Source organism: Octodon degus, unplaced genomic scaffold (assembly GCF_000260255.1).
Source record: "Octodon degus isolate 3935 unplaced genomic scaffold, OctDeg1.0 scaffold00042, whole genome shotgun sequence".
In the NCBI taxonomy this organism is placed as follows: Eukaryota; Metazoa; Chordata; class Mammalia; order Rodentia; family Octodontidae; genus Octodon; species Octodon degus.
The window spans coordinates 3,907,883-3,929,792 of NW_004524618.1; the positions used below are offsets into that span (position 1 = coordinate 3,907,883).

General features: G+C 52.1%; 1 protein-coding gene across 1 annotated transcript; it reads left to right on the forward strand.

Annotated features, from left to right (window-relative positions):
• Positions 1-200: 200 nt before the first annotated feature.
• LOC101576749 (glutathione S-transferase omega-2) lies at positions 201-20,269 on the forward strand. The gene is made up of 7 exons (XM_012514806.2): positions 201-431; positions 6,667-6,793; positions 7,006-7,114; positions 9,278-9,500; positions 10,290-10,391; positions 19,078-19,184; positions 20,048-20,269. Exons 2-7 carry the CDS (start codon positions 6,760-6,762, stop codon positions 20,205-20,207), a joined length of 735 nt encoding a protein of 244 aa, XP_012370260.1. The 5' UTR covers positions 201-431; positions 6,667-6,759; the 3' UTR covers positions 20,208-20,269.
• The last annotated feature ends 1,641 nt before the right edge of the window (positions 20,270-21,910 follow it).

Below are 21,910 nucleotides of genomic sequence, written 5' to 3' on the forward strand. Positions count from 1 at the left end.
CGCGACAATACCCAGCGCGCGGCGGGGTCCCCTGGGGTAGGCCGGGCAGCAGTGAGATCCTAAACGAACCCTGCCCACCGCAGTGGGGGCGCAGGCGCCCCCGGCGGCCAGAACCCGTTGACTTCACAAAAGGCCTCCGCCCACGTGCCCTGGCCGCGGCCTGGGCTCAGAGGACCCGCTTCTGCCGCCGTCCTGGCCGGTCCGCCCACCCAGGTGGCTCGAGGCAGGGCCTCCCCGCCGCGAAGCGGGGACCCAGGCGCCACGGCCAGGCGCTGCGGGCTCCCCACGCGTGCGGAGGCAACCGGGCCTGCGACTCGACCTCGCGCAGCGGGAGCTGTAAACGCAGCAGAAATCCGCCCCGCTCTGCCTCTTGGCAGGCGCCGCCCAGGGCTCTTGGGATTGGCTGGAGCTCCGGTCTTGAGGACCAATCAGTGAGTAGGATTTCGGGAGCCGGGTTCGGGACCCCCTGCTGCCCCTGTCGCTCGGGTTCGGAAGACCACGCGTGCGGAAAGGTCCCTGAGGTGTCTCCTGTCACCAGCTGTCAGCGGCTCCAGGTGGGCAGGCCTGCGTCGTATTCAAAGGCAAGAGCGTCTTGAGGCCAGTTGAGCACTTAGGGGTTCTCAGGAATTTGGGGCCCCAGAGCAGGAGTCTTTTAAGTTTGCCCTATTGAAACTTTGCCAATGTGTCACCGCACCATCCCGCGTGTCTCACTCTTTGAACCAGTGAACAGTAACTGAACACCCGGTGACCTCGTGACTCCACTTCCTGCCTCCTGCACGCGTGTGACAGTGAGAAAATGAGTTCAGTGGCTGCTTCCTTCTTTAAAAGGCTTAAGTAATTAGTCACTCATGAAGTTAAAAATAATTTAACTTCAGAAAAAGTTCTAACAAGCCCGGGGTGGTCGCACACACTTGTAATCCCAGCACAGTGGAGGCTGAGGCAGGAGGATCGCCACAGGTTCAAAGCCAGCCGGGGCTGCATAGTGAGCATTCAAGGCCAGCCAGAACCTGAACTACATAGTGAGACCCTGTCTCCAAACACACACACACACACACACACACACACACACACACACACACACTTTGCTAGGGCTGAGACCTAAGAGTAAAGGCCAGCTCTTTAAATCAAGCACTTTAGGGGCCAGGGAGATGGCTCAGTAGAATAAGTGCTTGCCTGGCAAGCAGAAGAGCCTGAGTTCAATCCCTGGTTCGGCCAAAAAAAAAAAAAAAGGGAAAGCCACATGAATAAAGCACTTTAACTCTAAATACACTGTTCTTATTTTCCTGGCGAAGAACCCCCTGACCCCTAGTCCCCAGCCACAGACATGTGTTAACTCAGCTGCACCCTGTGATTAGAGCACTGTCAGGCAAGGGAATACGGTTTCTGAGGCTGTCCAGTCTTTTTGAAGACTGAAAATCTTCCTTGTTACTCTCAAATAATAACTCACATTGGCCGTGTAGGGAACAGACACCCGCTCATCCTTAAATGTGTCTCATTCTGAGTGAAACCTGCTCCAGCCGCAGGCTGCATTGGTGCTGTGGGCTCCAGGTCGCAGATCAGAGCACCAGGGCTTTTGGAGCTTGCCCAAGGTCACCCAGCCAGTGGGGGACAAAAAGAAGAGTGGAATCTAGCTCGCGTCCTTCAGTGAGACCATCCTTGAGGCCCGCATCAACATGCTATCTGCTCCAGGCTTGTTATTCACCAACCGGTACCATTTAGAGATTGAGCCAGGAAAGGAGAGGGCAGCTCGTCCCCCTTGTGGGTGGGTTTCATGTTAAAAGGTTCAGCCAGCCTCAGCTCAGATCAAATACTTGGAAAAATCTTGCACTTGTAAGGAGCATATAGACTTTGCTCCTGGTCACTGTTCTTTAAGCGATTTAATGGAACTGTTTATCATTATGTCATCGTAGGTATTCGAGGTATGTCATGGCTGTAAGGTCCTTGGAAGCCTGTGTTACGTTATACGCAGTTAGACATATCCTGCATAAAGGCCTTGAGCTCCCACCCGCAGATTTTGGCATCCAAGGACCATCACAGAGCCAGGTCCCTGTGGAAACTGAAGGCCAGCACAGCCTTTGACCACAAGGGCTACACCTGTGACTTAACAAGTTTGGTGTTCCTTTTCCAAAATCACTGTGCTTTGTTTGATTTCAAAAATATTTGACTTGGTTACATCAGAATCTTGAAAATTTGCCTTTGCTTATTCAACATGATTATGTAAAAACTGTAAGCTTTTTTTTTCTTTGATTTCTCAAGTTGTAAAGAGAAGGAGGGATAGAAAACAAATAATTATAAAGAAAGCATGGGAGCTGAGGAGATAGCTCAGTGGACTAAGCGCCTGCCTGGCAAGCACAGGGACCCAGTTCAATCCCCAGTACCACATGCCGTGCCAGCCTGGGCACCAAACCAGCCACCGACTCGGCCACAGACTGGGCATGGTGGTGCATGCCTGTAATCCCAGCTGCGCTGGAGAGGCTGAGACAGCAGGATCACTATGAATCCGAGCTGTATAGCGAGACCCTGTGCCAAATACATAAATAAAAGATTTTAAAAGTAATAAAAATAAAAAAAAGAAAGTCTGCTGTGCTCCTACTTTCCCTAGTGGGGAAATGAAGTTCCTCTTCTGGTGATTTTAGTAATCTTATTTAGTATGTCCCCAGTGTCTTCATTGGAGCATAATTCCATGTAATTCTCACTTCCTGAAAAAAGTCCCGAACACAGGCTCATCTGAGGATAGGGGTTGTTGTTTTGTTTCTGCTTTTGTTTTAAGACAGGGTCTTGCTGTGTAGCCCAGGCTGGTCTCGCCCTTGGGGTGCTCCTTCTGCTTCAGCCTCTTGAGCGCTGGGCCTGCAGAAGCGCGCCACTGCGTGTCTTACTCTTTGAGCCAGTGAACAGTAACTGAATACCCGGTGACTCGTGACTCCACTGCCTGCCTCCTGCACTAATGCGACAGTGAGAACATGATTTCTCTGGCTGCTTCCTTCTTTCAAAGGCTTAAGTAATTAGTCACTCACGATCAAAAATCCTTACACTTTCCAAACATCTGATTCTATTTCGGGTGTTTGGAAGCTGACTTGGAGCTGGTTTACTGTGGCCCTATTTACAATTCGTATATGCTTAAATGGGTCAGTAGTACAAGGGTAAACAGGAAGCAACAGGTTGGAGAGTTTGCGAAGAGCAATTCAAAGAGTTACCGCTCAGATCTTAAAAAGGAACTAAGGATAAGCTTAAAGTCACAGCCTTTCAGGGGCAGAAGATATAGCTTAGTGACATAAGAGCCTGCCTGGCAAACGTAAGGTTCTGAGTTCAATTCCTGGTACTACTACTAATTAAAGTCTTTCTAGGGAAAATATAGTGTTCAATGGTAAGATTAAAAACCATGTACTGAGGGCCAGCCAAATAGCTCAGTGGATTAAAGTGCCTGCAAGCAGGCGCAGGGACCAGGGGTTCGATCCCCAGGCCTACAGTGCTGGCTCCACCCCCAGGGCACACTGAGACAGCAATTGAGACTGGGCGTGGTGGTGTGCGCATGTAATCCCAGCTCTTGGGAGGCTGTAAACAGGCAGATCACACTGCAAGTCCAATCTAGTGGTGAGACCCTAAACACCCTGTAGACCCTTCCCTAAAATACAGCCCCCTCCTCCCGGAAAAAAAGCCATGTACTGAAATGTTGCCTGGAACATTCATTCTATTTGGCATTAAACATAAATATCACGGGTTGAATTTTAATTTAAAGCATACTTAGGAAAGCTGAATTATAGTACATTTCATTTTTATGGATACAAAACTAGAATACTCTATGCTATTAAAACATGTTCTTAGTCATTAGTGTTGATTAATTTGGGGGTACCCTGAGCTTTTATGTACTGGACACCCATGCGGCTCATCGCAGACTCACGAGGAGCCCCTCATGGAGGCTGCAGTGACGATGCCACCTTGCAGGCAGGGAAGGTGGAAGTGGGAGCTGGGCTGCGCGTCCGCAATGCTCACAGCCGCCCGGCTCCGGAGCGGGGCGGCAGACCCTGAACTTACTGTTTCCCTCTAAAGGAGGGTGGTGAGACCCTCCGTGCTTCCGCCCCGCCTTCTTGCGTCTCAGAACTCGACTTCACACGCTCAGTGAACAACAGCTCCCACCTCCAGTGCTTGATGTCCGTTGAAGAGAAGGAGTGTGGAGAAAAGCTTGGCAGTACATCCTTCAGGCCACAGCAGCCTTTTCGTTTACAGATGGCCTTCTGGGCTTGGCGGCTGCCCCTTCAGCCAGTGCTAATGGCCGAGTTAAGGCCATGGGGCTACATGCGGCAACTGCTTTTTTTTTTTCTCCCCAAAGAGCTAAGAACATTTTTAAATGTTTGAAAAACTCAAATACAAATCATAATGTGACATGAAAAATTATGAAATTCATGCAATGAATGGTGATACAAACTGACTCAAGTAGTCGTGTGTTGGAATCTGTCCATGGACTGTGACAAGCAAACCGTGCTAGGTGCGGTGTTGGCGAAGCTGTGCGTGTGCGTGGGGAGGGGAAGGGCGCATCTGGGAGATCGCCATTAACTGCTCCTTGATCTTGCTGTGAACCTAAAACTGCTCTAAAAATAAAGCCATATGAATTTAAATTCAGTATCCATAAAGTTTTATTAGATCTTAAAGCACCTGCAAGCAGGTGCAGGGACCAAGGGTTCTATCCCTGGGCCTGCTGTTGCGACCCTGCCCCCAGGACGAGTTGAGCTGGTGAGACTAGGTGTGGTGGCGCAGGCCTGTAATCCCAGCTCTTGGGAGGCTGTAAACAGGCGGATCACAATGAGTCTGACCTAGTAGTGAGACTCTGAACACCCTGTAGGCCCTTCCCTAAAATACAGAAGAAAAAAGAAAGTTTTACTAGATCCCCATTATATCCACTAGTTTGTATAATATCAATGACTGTTTTTACCTTAAAAGGATAGAGTTGAATAGTTGAGACCTGATGGCCCAAGACGTCTAAAATATTTACTATTTGACAAAAAATTTCTGACTTTTCAATCCGTTGCTCTGGTCAAGAGGGTTGTCTGGGGCCAGGCACCAGCTCTGTGTCCTCCCTCTTCCCCCACAGGTTGTAAGGCTTTCACCAAGTGCTTACCCTCCCTGGCCTTGGCTTACCCGTCTTTTGAAGTATAACAACAGTAGGGGCTGGGGATGTAGCTCAGTAGCACAGCACCTGCCTGGCAAGTGTGAGGTCCTGAGTTCGATTCCTGGTACCAAAAAAAGTATAATAACAATAAGTACTCATAGGGATAACTTAAAGATCAAATGGGTTAGTTGGTATGAAGAACTAAGCATGTGTTAGGGATTATTCATGCTGACTTTGGTGCTGTGCTTTCCTCTGTGGGTTTCCTTTCCCAGTGAGAACCTGGATGCATTTCTCTCAACTGTTTGAAATCTGTGTTCTTTCTTTCTTTGAGGGCTAAATCTATCTGTCTGCAAATTATCTCCTTATCTACTTACTGAGGGCTCTACTACAGCAGGGCTCCATCCCTTGCTTCTATGTTACCATCCAGTTTGCCTTTCATGGTCACATGCAGCTCCACAGCAGCATTTAGCTATAGCTTTATCTTCCAAAAGGAAAAGTAGGGCCTGGTGAGATGGCTCAGTGGTCTAAAGCACCTACTTAGAACAAGCTTAGTAAAGCCCAGGGACCGCGGTTCAATCCCCCAGCACCACATGCCAGCCAGCCCCGCCCCCTGGTGGGCTGAGCTGGCCACACACACACACACACACACACACACACACACATAAATAAAAAATTTAAAAAAAAAAAAAAAAAGAAAAGTAATCAACATAGCAAGTCAGAAATCAGTGTCTTTTCCAAAACCAGATTCCTGGCTGACAGCACTTTAAGCATCTCTGCATTTATTGAAACAGTTTTTGCTGTTCCTCGGTTTTTATAATGCTACAGCACATACTACATTATTATCCAAGTTGAGCTCATGAAACCATTGAGTGGTTTATTAAAAATTGTAGCATCACTACTCTGAAGATTTTCAGGGGGCTGGGGAGATGGCTCAGTGGAATAAGAGCTTCCCTGACAAGCGCAAGGGCCTGAGTTCAATCCCTGGTTCTGAAAAAAAAAAAAAAAAAAAATCTGAAGATTTTCAGAGACTCTTACTCTGTAGAGAGAAAGCCTTGGCACGGCTAGCCAAGGAGTTCTGGGTAAAACAGAATTCCCAAAGCCAAAAGGTTCCTCTTGGAAAGCCACATATGAATCTTTACCATGTTACTAAAAGATATTTAGATTCGACTAACGGCGGGCCAGAGGCCGGATGTGCTCTGGACTTTCCTGGACTCACACCTCCCCTCAGCTTTAGAGGCTGAGCAGGGAATCAGTCTTTGAAGACCTGATTTTATTTTTCTGGGGCTGATTTCTATTTTGTAAAATAAGAATATTGTTAGCTGCTTGACTGAGCCCCTGGGGAATGCAAGTGGGGAAATCCCTGGAAACAACGGTGTGAGGAGACACACTAGGCTTTTTCTTGCAAGCAGAGCGCACTGGAGCTCAGCCCCGGGAACACAAAGGAATTGTTTTCTGCCTGGTACAATTCAAGACCGTAGCTCAGCAGGGCAGTGTGTGCCGCTGTCTTCCATGTTACATCATCCTAGCTTCTACCCCAGGTCACTTCCCCTCTGCACCTCCAGGGTCCAAGCATCCAATACTGCATTTAGGGCAGGAAGGGCGCCGTGTGCAGCTGTCCTTGGAGCCCACTACAGTGGAGACTGTGAGCGCAGGCCATGTCTGGGGATGCAACCAGGTCCTTGAGAAAAGGTGAGTCCTCTCCAGTGGTGTGGAGGGCAGGGACACTGTGGGGTGGGCACACCGGCCCGTGCAGCCACCACGCAAGGAGGAACTTTTGCAAAACACACACACACACACACACACACACACAGTGTCCTCTGTGGGATGTGGGAGGTGGAGCCCAGAGCCCTGCTGGGATGCAGGACATTGGGTGAGCCCCTCTCTCCGCCTCCCCCTTGCAGGAAGCTGTCCCCCAGGGCCGGTTCCCGAGGGACTCATCCGCATCTACAGCATGAGGTTCTGCCCCTACTCGCACAGGACTCGGTTGGTCCTCAAGGCCAAAGGCATCAGGTGAGGAGCTGGAGCGAGGTGTCCCCAGCAAGCCAAGCCCCACGGTCTGGGGCAACCTCGGGCCCTCTCAGATTTTAGAAGGGGCTCCCCGTCTCTTTTTTTCCTAGACAAAGTCAGTAAGTGGTTGGCAAAAAGACAGCTATTTTAGTCAGCCTTCTTGAAATGCAGACTCCCTGCCTCATGGTTGTGCACAACCTGGTAGACAGTGCGGAGTAAACGGAGCGATTGCCTAGGCGAAGCGGATCCCGCATCCCAGCTCTGTGTGCGAGGAGCGAGCGCAGCGGGGCCTCCCCGACTGCCCCTGCAGATGCAGCGCCCACTCCATCCAGGCTTCGGAGCTCTGCCACGTTCCACTTCTCACCGCAGCGACATTCTCATAGTTGGTCACCTGTCTTTGCTCCATTCTGACCCCTCAGATCCTCTCACTGCTCCCCACACTGACCCGGCGCCACAGAAGGTGCGAGTTCTTCAGGATAGGGATTTAGCTCTTCTATTTGTGGGGTAGAAGAAAGCCTGCTGCATACCAACGACTCAGAAGTGTTTGTGGGAAGAAAAACCAAATCTTCGCAAACATTGAGCTAGAAGGAACTGCTTTTAGGAGGTGACCGGAAGGTTCCAACTTACCTGAGATGTGGGTGCGTGGCCTCCCTGAAGGAACTCTGGGAGAACAGCTGCCGCAGGCCTGGATCAAGAGAGCGGAGCAGCTCGGCTGGGGTGTGGACTGAGGCCGGGACTGGCTGAAGTGTAGAGTGCCACCGGGCTCGCTCTGCCTTGTGGCAATGCTCCTAGGGCAGGCTCAGAGTTGCCAGGTCACCTCGGAGGATAGAGACCCGTATAGAGGTGTTTCAAAATAGAACGTGTAAGTTTTCTACCCTGTTAGCAGTATATGACACATATTTCTTCCCCTTTCGTTCAAATCTACTTGGCCCTAAGGATGCCTATATTTTGAGAAAAATAACCGAAACTCAGTATATTGCCCAGGTGGGAACACATTGGCAGCTTCGGGAACCTATGTAAATATTTCATTAGGCAAGGGTTCTTGAGTTTAGCAATACTGACATTTTGGTCGTCTTCTGCATTGTTGAATATTTAGCAGTGTCCTATCCTTTCTGCCCTTTATGAATCACAGTGGTGTTTCCCTTCCCTTTCCCTTCCCCATTCTGGCCAGAATGCCTGCAGACACCAGCAGGTGGTGCTTCCTTTTAGACTAAGCAAGCACGTGCCCGTGTGCTTCCTTTAATCTTTTTAGCTGTATGTGCATGCCTCTGGTAACTGCGTGGGCCTGCAGCTCTAGTAATGCTAATTAGTCACAAGAGCTTAAAAGTTATTGCATGCTAATAATGTATTAGGTATTATTCTGAAATTTTATGCATAGTGTCTTAGCTACTTGTCTTGTTGCTGAGACAAAATGCCTGAAACTCAAAGTAAGAGGAGGAAAGGTTTGCTTAGCTCACAGTTTGCAGAAGTTTCAGGCGTTGTTGGCTGGCTCCAAGGCAGGGTGACACATGGCAGAGAGCAACAATTTGTGGCTGCAGAAAACAGCAAAACAGCACGAGAGAGACAAAACTCTCTGTGGTCCTTAGACTGCATCCAGACTGCTGCGATCAGGGTGGGGCTGATCCTGTCAGCCCACTGACCCTGCCATCACCTGTGCCTGATCGCAGCTCTGCACTGTGGATCGTTCACACACTAGATTCATCCCCTTCTGATAAAACTGTGACCTCATGAGGCTTTGGGGGGGACAGCCACACACAAACCACAACACATAGCAGCTTATTTGGTCATCAGAAGATGCCAACAGAGGGTACAATTGTTGCCCTTCTTTGACCATTCAGCCCACTGAGCACAGAGGGGTGATGGGTTTGAGCAAAATTGGAGTGAGGCTGTCCAGTGTGATGGCGGGTGAGGGGTCTGAGGTTCTCCCCCATGGATCTCACTCCCAGGGATGCAAACCCCCCTCAGGAGGAGCCATGAGGGGTGGAGGACAGAAGGCACAGGAACATCTGCCGCCTCTCACCACAGGAATGAGGGTGGTGGTGCGCTATATTCCTCACAAACTTAAACTTAAAAAAATACTTTAATCCTGGCTTCCGCTCTCAACATGGGCCTCTGCCTGGGCACACCCTTCGTTTACTCTGCCTCCCTCCCCCTTTGCTTTGTAAGGCATGAAGTTATCAACATCAACCTGCGAAGCAAGCCCGACTGGTACTATGCAAAACACCCCTTTGGCCAAATTCCTGTCCTGGAGAACAGCCAGCACCAGCTGATCTTCGAGTCAGTCATCACGTGCGAGTACCTGGATGACACGTACCCAGGAAGGAAGCTGTTTCCAGGTGACACCTACGAGCGGGCCCGCCAGAAGATGTTGCTGGAGCTGTTCTGCAAGGTAGAACACCCTTCCTGGGGCGCCTTCCTAAGCTCCGGCCCACTGTGAAGGCAGGCCACGGGGCAGTGTTTCATCTTCACACGGGACAGTCTGATGTGGAGTCAGAGTAGGGCTGACGGCAGAGAGCGGAGGCTGAGGGCTGCGCTGCCTGCTGGTGCCTCTCCGTCCTGCTCAGTAGACCTAGCCGGTGTCAGTAGGACACGCTTCTGCCCACGTGACTTGTTGGAACTGGTGACCCTCACAGGAAATATGTCCCAGGCTTCAGGTCACACAGTCCTGGGAGGGGGCTGCCCTTTAAGTGAGACAAGAGGGCAGCACTTGTGTGAAGACAGAAGAGATGGCGCAGCTGCTGATGAAAGAAGTGATGGGCAATTTGTAGTTCAAAAGAAAAGAAAAAACCTCAACTCCGTGATATTGCGAGCAGACATACTCGGGTGCTTAGGGTGTGCCAAATGCCGCTCCACCTTATAGAGGCTAACTTGTTTCCTCCAACATCTGCCCTTGGGAGTGGTACTGTGCCTGTAACCATTTTCCAGATGCAAACACTGAGGCTTAGCGAGGTTCATTGTCCTGCCTAGCAACGCACAGCATGTGAACAGCAGCCTCAGAGAACCCCTTAACCCACCTGGTTGCCTGGGTGCTGTGAGGGGTGTGTCACTGGGTCCACTGGGTATCCTGGAGCCCTGTACCCTGAGCAGGGTCATCTCTGCTGGGTGCTGGGCTGTACCGGTGGAGTTAGCTTCGTGGCGGGGCTAGGTTTCTTCACTAAGAACCGTGTCCTGTGCTTAGATCCCGCATCTGACCAAGGAGTGTCTGGTGGCTCAGCGATGCGGGAGGGAGTATGCTGACCTGAAGGGCGCCCTGCGGCGGGAGTTCTGCAACCTGGAGGAGGTAGGCAGCCCCTGTCCCGCAGAGTGGGCGAGCCCAGCAGGCCTGCACCTGGAGCCCGCCACCTCACGGCCCTTCCCTCCGCACGCGGTCTTCCCCTCTTTACATCCCCAAGTTCCCTCTGGATCTCCTGCGGCTTCCGTGGCCTCTGCTTGCGTGGCCAGCATGTTGGTCAGTGGCTGCTTTGTCACCTGCTGCTGCACCTTTGCCTTTCCAGGGTGAATTCTCTCACGCTCACAGCTGGGCTCACAGCTGGGGGAGGGTAGTGCGTGGCAGCTTCCTCCTGAACTCAGCAGGGGCTGAGATTCTTTCTCTCCTTAGGTTCTGTCCATCTTAGTGTAAAGTTTTCATTCTCAGAATGACAAGATAACTGCTGGAACTTTTAATTTAAGGAAAACTGGATCACATTTGGATGGGTCTCCCTCCTCGTGCATTTCAGTGATGCGGGAACTCTGTAGGTGACAGATTGCTGCGTGGAGAAAGCTGTGCAGGGCTCCGCATGTAGGATTACGCAGATTGCTGTATGTATAAAGTGGTGGCAGGGCACAGTGGCTCTTCAGTACCGATTGCTTTCCAGGTGCAGTGGGCCCCGCTTCTGAGTGGTGCGTCACACCGCAGGAGCTTTGCACCAGGGCTTTGTGTTCGACGTTCAGGCTCTGCAGCAGCCTCTCTTGGCCTGGTGTTCTAGTCCTCTGCAAGCTGGAGTGGGACCTCCGGGTGGGCTCTGAACTAAATAGTAGGAATACAAACCATCAGAGGCCTTCGGATACCGAGCCCCCGGAGCAGGACATAGACTGTCAGGTGCATTTAAAACTCGGTGTGCTGAGCGCTGGGCTGGAGATGCATGAAGGAGCGCGGTGAGGATGGATGAATCCAGGGCTGGGCTGGACCGCGGCGGGAGCGGCAGTACTGGGTCGCAGCGCTAGCTAGAATGCTCAGGAGTAGACGCGCTAGGACCATCGTGACGGTTTAGCATTCAGCTCCCACGGAAGGAAGGCGGGAGACAGTCCCCGTCAGCACACGCTGCCCTCAGCGTCCAAAGCCTCCCACCGAGGTGGGCTTCACGCTCCGCGCGTGCTCGCTGCACAGTCCGAGCTGGGGAGCTCGGCGAGCCCTGAGAGCCCCTCACTTTATCGGTAGTGCCGAGCCGCAGAAGCGTCTGCCGTTGAGCAGCCCACGTGTGAGCGCGCGTCATGGGTGGTATTTACATGGGCATCGCCTGGTCCCGGAGGCTCACTGTGGGTTTTGTCCCTTATAACGTTGACCAGGATATAGTTACAAGGTAGGGAGTGGCAGAATTTGAACATGACCGGTGGACCTGAATTATTTGAAATATTCCTCTAAATACCAATGTAATTACTCTAAGAGGAGCTAGAGCAATTGAAACTTGTCAGAATAATTACATAGGAACAATCCCCTAAATTTTGCTGTTCTTTCATGAAGTCTTGTATGATCAACACTCTGTTGGGCTATTAAATGCCCACTTTCTCAGTGAAATGAGGCAAGATTTATCTTTTGTTTTTCTGTTTTTTGTTTTTTTGTTTTAGACAGGGTCTCACTGTGTACTTTAGATTGATCTGGAATTCACCATGCAGCCCAGACTGGCCGTGAACTCCCAACAGTCCTCCTGCGTCGGGCTTCCTAGTGCTGAGGTTACAGGCATGTGACACCATACCCAGCCTAAGGCAAGACCTCCAAGTGCAATCTGCCATGTTCTCTCAAAACAAAAGGCTCAGTTTTTGTTTTGCAATCTTGTGTATGTATGTATGTATGTATATATGTATATATGTATGCATTTGGTACAGGGTCTCACTACACAGATCAGACTCGTAGTGATCCTCCTGTTTTCAGCCTCCCTAGTGCTGGGATTACAGGCGAGCGCCACCATGCCCAGACTCACCCAGGGGCAGAGCCAGCATAACATGTGAGACCAGGGATCAAACTCCATCTCTGAGCTTGCCGAAGCAGGCACTTGGTCCGCTGTACTATCTTGCCAGCCCTTGTTTTGCAGTCTTAAGCTGTTTTCTCTTGAAATATAAGTGCCCTGTCTGGCTTTCAGGTTTCTTTTTTAGAGTCCAGTTTGAGCTGGGCCAGGTGGCACACATCTGACCTGAGCACTCTGGGAGGTGGAGGCAGGTGAGGAGGCCAATCGCAGGCTGGGGCCTGCCTGGGCAGCTTAGTGCCTGCATAAGACCCCCATCTCAAAAGTATGTATGTAAACGTGTAATGTAATTATAAATGTTTAATAAAATGCATAGAAGAATCAATAATAGCGTAAAAAAAGAAGAAAGCTAAAAGTGTGTGCTGTTTTAGATTAATGACTCAAGAAAAGCTAGAAAATCTGCTGGAGGGCAGCCTTAGTGTACGGCTAGACCCTGGCATCCCAGGAGCTTCAAATCCCAGGCTGGTGCTCCGGACAGGACGTAGGGGCAGGCCCCCAGGCCCTTACAGAGGCAACAGAGGAGCATCTCCTAGGGCGTAAAAAGCGCACAAATGTGGCTACATGACAAGAAATCTTCCATCTTAATGACACTTTCCCCCCTCCCCTCTTCTTCATTCTTCTATTTCAAAATAGCACTTGATCCAGGCTTCAGCTTAGGTTTGTGGGTTTCAGGGTGGCAGGGCCTTGTGGAGAGCTTTTGTGTCATCAGTGACTTCATTCAGAATATTTTTGTGGTGGGTGAAGGTCAGACTTTGGCCAGAGCTCTCAGGCGCTTGGGGTTTTGCTGTGACCCGGGGTGCCTGCGACTGCAGTGGACCCGCTCTCTGGCCGTTGCTTGGCCCTTCCTGGTCCCTGGCAGATGTGTGGAGAGGAGGGTGCCGGTGACCTTGGTTAGCACGGAGGGGTCAGCGCCCGCGTGGCCGTGGGGCCCGGTGCTCTCCTCCGCGCACGCCTGCTGCGAGCTGCTTGCTGCGCTCCTGCTGTTTCCGGCCTGTGGGGTGGGGTGGCACCAAGGTCAAGTTCGCCCACGCTGTGTGCGCATCACTCAGGAACAGCTGTGCTTAAGGACTTTCTTCAGTTTAACCCTCACGCAGCATCTCTCTCTCTCTCTCTCTCTCTCTCTCTCTCTCTCTTCTTTCCTTTGAGATACAGGTTCACTGGTTGTTCAGGCTGGCTTCAAACTCATGGGCTCAAGTCGATCGCTATTATACATTAAATCTATCAAAACCTACTCAATCTGTCCTTTCTTCTTTCTAGAAAAGACATTTTAGTCTGTTAGATATATTGTGTCCTGGTTCAGTCTTACTGTTTTTAATTTTAGTGATATTTATTGTTTATAAGATAGAAAGAAAAGTGTTTTTATCCAGCTAATGCTTCACCAGAAATAACTTTTTCTTTTATATACCATAAACTATCTATGAGCTAAATTTATTTTCTGTCAACTAAGTTGCAGTGTTTATGAATTACATTTATTCTTACTATGTTCTTTGGCAATAGCTTCATGGAGACATAATTTATGTATCATGAAATTCACATTCTTGGACCTGGGGAGATAGCTCAGCAGTCTAAGCGCCTGCCTGGCAAGTGCAAGGACGTGGGTCCAATCCCTGGTACCGCATGCTGAGTCGGCCACCTAACCCAGGCGTGGTAGCACACACCTGTAATCCCAGCGCTGGGGAGGCCGAGACAGGAGGATCACCATGAGCCCAAACTACATAGCGAGACCTTGTACCAAAATAAATAACTAAAAGATTTCAAAAAATTAAGAAGAAATTCACATTCTTCCGGTGTAGGGTTCGGTGGGTTTCCTATATCCATGTACCTGTAACCACTGCCATTATTTAATTTCACAGTATTTTCGTCATATCACAGAGAAACTCCTTCTGCTGCGTCACTGAGCTACATCCCAGCCCTGTATTTTTTCGCTTGCTCCTGAGGCTAACTTTCCCCTGCCTGCCCCTCTTCACCCTCAACGCTGTGTCTCCGGATACAATTATCTGAGGCGGCTCATCTAATCCCACCATGTGCACTCTTTCAGGAGCTCCTCTCACTTAACACGAGTATCTAAAGTTCTAGTTCATTCCTCCTTGTGGCCACATAATATTCCACGGCGTGGCTATGCCACATTCCGTGTAGTCTCTCATCGGTTGATGGGCGCTTATTCCACTTTGGGACATCATGAATATGCAGCTGGGAGCGAAATGCTCAGCCTTTGTGCAGCCCCGTGCTGTCAGCCCTTCTGGACTCCTGGCTAACTCAGCGCACCCGTCCGGTGGCAGCAGTCTTGGCTGTTGTTCCTTCCGGTGAGGCGCTGGCGGTCCCTGACAGGGACGGCTGGCTGGCATTTGGATCAGCTGCTAGCTGGGTAACTTGGCCAACCTGCCCCACCCCGCCCCCGGCACTGAGGGTTGAACCCAGAGCCTTCGCACCGAGCTTCCCTCCCAAGCCCAGGTTGCTTTCCTTTTCTTTTGAGTCGTGCGCTTGCCGAGTTGCTAACCCCAGGCCGGCCTTGGACGCGCAGTCCTCCAGCTTCGGACCCCAGATTGCTGCCGCGCAGCCGGCGCGCCGCCAGGAAACTCGGGAAGCGCTGCCTCGTGCGCTGTGTGCACCGGGAAGCGGCTCCTCCCCGCACCCCTCACGGCGCAGGTCGGTGGGAGTCCTTCGCGGTGATGAGTGAGGCCGCGGGACAGCAGCTTCCGGGCCGAGAGTCCACTTCTTCTGCTTGACAGTGTGACCCGGAATCTCCAGCTGGAAGGGTGCGCGCTCTGGCGGGTGCGCGGCTAGCTCTGGGCTGCTCCGCAGGCGCTCGTCCTGTTTTACCCCTCTCAGCGGTTACACGAAGATGGCCTTTCACTGTCTCCTTTTTATTTTTTTATTTTTCCGGTACCGGGGATTGAACTCAGGCCCTTGCACTTGCCAGGCAAGCACTTATTCAACTGAGCCATCTCCCTGGCCCTCCTTTTGATATTTCATTCAAGAAGATGCTTGTTTGTTCTAGAGAAATGAACAATAGATAATAACTCCTTGTGATGAATTTTTTGGTTTGTTTTGGGCCTTGCGGGAGGATCAGACCCAGGGCTTCACGTCTAGGCCCACGCCCCACCCCCGAGCTGCAACAGCCCCGTGTTTCTCTGGTTGCTCCTGAAGTTGGAGGATTCTTCAAAGCGCGGGGTCACCTGCATGCGGTCTGTCGTGGTCTGTCAGCCTCCCAAGGTCCTATGATTTTCCTCATGATCTGTAAACGATCCTTTTTTTTTCGGAACCAGGGATTGAACTCAGGCCCTTGTGCTTGCCAGGGAAGCACTTATTCCACTGAGCCATCTCCCCGGCCCAACGCTCCTTTTTAAAGAGTCCTTCGTGTACAAAATCTACTCGACGGGTTTGGTTTCTTTGCTTTTAAATTTTTTCTTCTGTTTTAAATTTTAATTCAGTTCATCTCTCGTGTTTAAAGAAGTAGGACGTTTTAAAATACCACGCAGTGCCCCTCTCCTGGCGTACTTTCTCCACCGCGTCTGTGCGCAGGAGGTCCCGCCCGCTGGGGACACGTGGCCGGCGGCCGGCGCCTACAGAGGCCTGACAGTCACGCATTTCCTACCCTTTTATTAATATGTTTTGAAAAGAACAACTAATCCCGTTGAAAGTGTGCCGCATAGCACTTTCGGGGCCCCCCGATTCCCACGCGCTGCCGGCCCTGGAGCGGCACCCCAGCAGCCCACCCTGCGCCGACACGCGTGGGCTCTGCAGGGACCTGCTCGCCTGGCGCAGGGACCTCCGGCGGGAAGGCCCGACAGCGGCGCTGCCCATTTGGGAATCTAAGCGCCTTCCCCGGAGCTGGCGCGGCGCAGGGGCTTCCGGATACAGGCCTGTACTGCACTGCTCCTCACTGTCGCCTTGTGTCCTCGGATTGGGTGGGGCCTGCTCCCTAAGAAGTGCTTCCAGCAAGAAAGCGCGCGGTGTTCGTCCTCCAGCAAGCCGCGGGGGCGCCGCTGGGAGCCCAACTGTTCAGGGACCCGAGGCCCTGTACGCCACAGCGGCGAAGGCCGGCGAGGCTTGGGGGTTTGAAGGCCAAGTATGAAGGCTGGACCCAGGCGTCCAAGATCTTAGGCTGGGATTTTGTTTTAGAATGGCTGCTTTAGAGAGGTCTGGGGGCTGGGGAGATGGCTCAGTAGGATTAGTGCTTGCCTGGCAAGCACACAGGCCTGAGTTCAATCCCTGGTTCTGCCAAAAAAAAAAAAAAATTAAAAAAAAAAAAGGAGAGGTCTGTTTATGATCTTGTTTCTCAACAGCTTGATAGATTATTTTTCTCTTCTGGAGTCCTCTGGAAGGAGCCGCCTCCACGGCGCCTCACCGCGTGTGGCCACCAGGGGGCACCCCGCGAGCTTCTTCGCGGAGTTTCGCGCCAACTTCAAAGCCCAGCTTTCCGCTTTGGTCGCTCAGTCGGGGTCCGAGAGGCGTGGCCGGCGCCAGGGGCCTCTCTGGCCGGGCTTCGCAGGTCTGAAGCGAGCGGGACTAGTTTCCCTTCACTCTATCAAACGATTTCGCCTCCTTTATTGCCAGTGTTCCCTAGTTAGCCCTCATCCGGCCTTATTTTTCAGCGACACGGAGAACAGAACATTTAAAAATAGACCTTTCCCACATCTCAGGACGTCACACACACACACACACACACACACACACACACACACAAATAAATAAATAAATAAATAAATAAATTTTTTAAAAAAAGATATTGAGGGCCTTGTGGGACCCAGGAACCCTTTCCCCTCAAGTCTGATCTTACTTACTCATGTTGAACCGTGTCCATAGCCAGCTGTGGTGGTGCACGCCTGTAATCCCAGCACTTGGGAGGCTGACGGGGGAGGATGGCCTTGAGTCCAAGGCCAACCTGGGTTACACAGTTTAAGGCCAGCCTGACCTACAACAACAAGACCTTGTCTCAAAAGACAAACAAAGGCAGGGAGATAGCTCAGAAGCACAAGGTGCTGAGTTCAATTCCTGGTGCCAAAAGTTAAAAGAGAACAGCCTCTGTGTTGCGTTTTCATTGTTCATATTTTCTTAGTGTCATCCTATTAACTGCTGCTTGTGTGTCTGTGTCCGTGTGTGGGCACCAGAGGGGACTGAACCGAAGGTTTCCCACGTCCTAGGCAAGCAGTGTACCACTGAGCCATGTCCTGCTCCTCTTAGTTACTTCTGTCACTGAGGCACTGTACCCGACTCCCTAACAAAGGAGAGGTGGTGGAGGTTTCCATCCCTGCGGGCTGGCTCCATGCGGCGCAGCAGGGCAGAGGAGCCCACGGATCCTTCCTTGCTGTGGATTTGCTTTCTGCAGAGGGCTCCTCGGGCACCTCTGCCCTTGCTCATCACGTGACCCTGCCCTCACCTGACACTAGGCCAGCCTGTTTCTCGTTGTGTTCTTTCCAGTAATCTCAGAGGCAGACGGGAGAGGGTGAGGCTTGGAGCACAGGGAGGTGGGTGGCCCTGGGGAGCATCAGAGCCCAAGCCCGGCAGAGAAACAGGGCTGCTGGCTGCGCGGCTTGCTCTTTGCTGCCAGGCAAGACCGTGGTCACGTGGAGAGCCAGGCAGTGCTGGGTGTCCCTCGCCACGGCTGGGCCTATCCAGGAGCCTGACTTACAGCTTGACTCTGGGTGCCCCTGCCCCTCACTAGGGCCCCCATGCTTCCACGAGGAGACGCCTGCGGAGCTCACCCCCACAGTGCTCCTGTGTGGACGGCCCTCTCGTCTCAGCAGGGGTGAGGTTCCTAGAGGGCTGTGTGCTGCATGGGGCAAGGTGAGAGTCTGCTGGCTTAAATGAGGAAACTGGCTGTATTCCTTTTGGGAAGCCTGGCCCAACAGTAGCCTCTGCCAAGCACTTTCGCTTTTAACAAACTTTCAGGTCCTTTCTTTGGCTGGGTATCTGTTGAGACTTTCTCTTTTCTTTACAGTCCATCTGTCCAGGTTGGCTTGTTCCAATAGGGAAAGGGAAATTTTATTTTAATGTAAAAAGTTGATGATGTTCAGTGGGCAACAGATATGAAGCTCAAAGAAGTCAAAAGAAGAGAGCACTGGGCGTGGGAGTGCATACTGTAATCCCAGCGCTGGAGAGGCGGAGACAGGAGGATCACTATGAGTCTGAGCTGTGTAGGAGACCCTGTACCAAATAAATAAAAGATTTAAAGGGGGGGGGAAGAGGGAGAGAGGGAGGGAGAGAGAGAGAGAGAGAGAGAGAGAGGAGAAAGCATGCCTGGAAGGCAGTTTTGGGGTTTGAGCTCTTGGTGGTGCCGCCCTGCCTTGGAGCCTACAACAACCGCTGGACTCCAGACCAAGAATATGCTGGCGGCTGGGGCCGCAGCTCCAGAAGCAGGGCTTCATAGTCCCGGCTTCAGCATCATCCAGCAAGTGGGCAGTGCCGGCGTGCGGCAGGGCCGCCTGCTCCATCCACGTGGACCCTCAGGCTGCTTGGCACATGGAGGAGCCAGGCAGAGGGAGGCACGGGGCCACCTTGGCTGGAGACATCCTGCGGAGGGCAGCGGGAAGGGAGGGAGACAGGAAGTATGTGGGCAGCAGGGGCGTGTGGTCCTTGAGGTGGAGGACACTTCAGGGAAAGGGAAGAAGCAGTCTGCTAAAGACAGGAAAAGTCAAAGCCTGTGTGCCCCCTCTTTGGGGATTAACCTAGCATCTGCATTTAGTGTCTCTAAACATCCCTGCAGGAACGTGCATTAACCCGCTCTTCTTCTGTTCGCATTTCTAGATTCTTGGCTGTCAGAACACCACCTTCTTCGGTGGAGACCACATAACCATGATCGATTACCTCTTCTGGCCCTGGTTTGAGAGGCTGGATGTCTATGGGATCGCCGAGTAAGTGGTTGGAAATGCACCCGGGGACAGTGGCTGAAGTGGCTTGTGTGAGAGAGCCCTGTGGACAGGGTATGTGAGACAGAAGCAGGTTTCTAAGCCACCAGTAAGTGCTTTCTGGTTTGCAAGACCCTGGGTTCCTCTCCACGGACCCCAGAATCCCACAGTGCCCACATCTCCTGGGCCAGACCTTGTATACCGAGCCTCCCAGCGCCGCAGAGCCTGCATGCAGGAAGGGTTGCAGCCCCCAGGTGTGGAGTCTTGTTTGTAGCTCTCTGGCCCTGCACCTGGTCCTTCTGTGCCACCCGGCAGACGTGACACTCCTGAGTCCAGCTTGCTTGAGGCATCTTCTCCCAGTACACCCTTAAAGACTTCAAAATTAATATATCTTGATGTTCAAATGTCCAATCAAAGTGGCAGCCACATGCTGCGGAAGGGCCATGGTGGTTAAAGCAGCTGAAATGGCCGAGTGTGGACATTCCTGGACACATTTCAGTTACTTTTCTCACTGGGACAGAACTCTTAACACCTGCATGTTAGAGGAGGAAAGGTTTATTTGGCTCAGTTTTACAGGGGTTTTGGTCCTTAAGTGGCTGGTACCCAGGAAAGGTGGCATGGCCGAGGCGAGACAGTCCATGGCATGGCAGGCAGGAAGCAGAGGGAGGGATCAAGGGAGGGGGGAGGGAGGGAGACCCTTCCATATGTGCCCACAGTGAGCCCCTTCCTCAGACCAGGTTTCCCTTCCTAGCATCACATTTAGCTATGAATTCACAAGTGAACTAATCCAGCGATGAGGAGCACACCCCACGATCTGACCACGACCCCTAAGCCCCACCTGTGTGCACAACCCCTTTTCTGTCTTGCAGCTGCATGGACCACACCCCAAATCTGCGCCTCTGGACAGCAGCAATGAAGCGGGACCCCACGGTCTGTGCCCTGCTCATAGATAAGCAGATTTTCCTGGGCTTCTTGAATCTCTACTTCCAGAATAGCCCCAACGCCTTTGACTTTGGGCTGGTCTCCTGAGTCTTGGGGTCCTGGCATGGCCCCCCGGGATCCCAGCATGTTACGCAGGTTTCTGCTTTAGGGATTGCCCTAGCGTCAGCGGTTTGTTGGTTTTTGTGAGGTTCTTAATAAAAATAATGGAAAATGTTTCCGATAATCACTTATTTGTCAGATTTTCTAGCCCAACGTGGACTTTTGCCCATCTAGCCTGGCGCGGTGTGATCCCTTCCTGGGGACAGGGAAGCTTGAGAAGAGGGAAGGGGAGAAGCCAGCCCCGTAGGCAAGTGATTGCTGCTGTCCTCCTGGGGGGCAGGGTGTCCCTTCCTTTCTGACTTTGGTCATGGGCCGGGAGACACTGGGGGGTCCTGTGACTGGAAAGAATTCTAAAGCAGGAAATGAAACATCATTTGGACCCGGCACTGACTAAGTCAGAATTTCACTGTTGCTGTCAGGGCTCAGGATATCTGGCAGAATGTTCTGTCACCAGCATCCTGCCTTTATAACCACGCCTACCCCACCAGGGGAGGTCACAGTGCTGCATTTGCGTCATGCGAGCTCAGGTCGTCCCCCAGCCGCCTGCTGGGTACTACAGCAGGGGGTGTGGGGGTGGGGGGTGAAGCTGAGAAGACACAGCTTTTCCCACAGAGGCCCCTCAGCCTGGCTCTGATGTGGCCCCTCTGTGAGCCTGACAAGGTAGCGGTGGACCCTGAGGACAGCAAAGAAGCCAAGGAAAGGGAGGAAAGTCGAGGCAGGCAAGGCCCCCCACAGCTTCCCTGGCCTCCGCTGGGGGAGGGGCTTGCGATCAGCCTGTGACAGCGGTGACTTGGTGAACTTCTCCCAGCCCCAGTGAGGACAGCGCAGCATGCCGTGCAGTCCTGTCCGCAGGCACTGGGGGCCTCCTGCTCCCTCCCAGACGCAGCGCGCCCCACGCACCCTCCCACCCCCGTGTCTCAGCCAGGCCCTCGCGGCCTGCTGGCTGTCCGTGTTTACCCCATGTAAATAGTTACCAGGTGCCATCCCGGCCAGCTGGACGGACCCAGCCTGCTGGGTGAGGGGCTTGCTGGCCTGCCCGCGGGCTGTGCATTCTGCGGTACCATCTGCTCCGGATGCGGCGTCTCGTTGCCATGGCACCTGAGCTAATGCAGACCTCGGGGTGAATCACTGCTTCCCTGATCCCAGCTTGGGGAGAGGAGCCACCTCCAGAGGCCTGGCCGAGGGCTTAGCGGACTGACCCAACTTTACGGGGACAAAACCTGTATGCGCACAAGGGTTTGGTGACCCCAACTGCCGTTGAAGCAACAGGAAAGGTCTCAGGTCACCAAAGTAAAAGCATTTCCTTCTGGGGCTGTTCGGCCTTACTTAGAAATAATGTGGGGGAGGTGGAGGGCAGAGAAACGTGCTCACTGGCAAAGACCCCAGCTGGGGTTCTAAATGCTGCCTGGGTCGGTGTGTTCTCTGCAGGTCACCAGGATCCTGGTCACTTGCGCTGCAGTGACTTCCTCATTTTTTTTGTTTTTGTTTTTGTTTTTATCATCATTGAACCCAGGACTTTTGTACTGAGCTACATTCCCAGCCCCTTTTTATATTTCATTTTTAGATAGTCTCACTAAAATTGTCCAGAATGGGCTTGAAATTTATTTATTTATTTTTATGTATTTGGTACAGGAGCTCACTACACAGCTTGGACTTGTAGTGAGCCACGTTTTCAGCCTCCCCAGCGCTGG

What these genes read in the sequence shown, in the direction of transcription:
- LOC101576749 (XM_012514806.2), top strand. Translation starts at nt 6,760, where the DNA reads ATGTCTGGGGATGCAACCAGGTCCTTGAGAAAAG. An exon ending in AACCAGGTCCTTGAGAAAAG is followed by an intron (nt 6,794 to 7,005) that starts GTGAGTCCTCTC and finishes TCCCCCTTGCAG; the next exon opens with GAAGCTGTCCCCCAGGGCCG. An exon ending in AGTTCTGCAACCTGGAGGAG is followed by an intron (nt 10,392 to 19,077) that starts GTAGGCAGCCCC and finishes TCGCATTTCTAG; the next exon opens with ATTCTTGGCTGTCAGAACAC.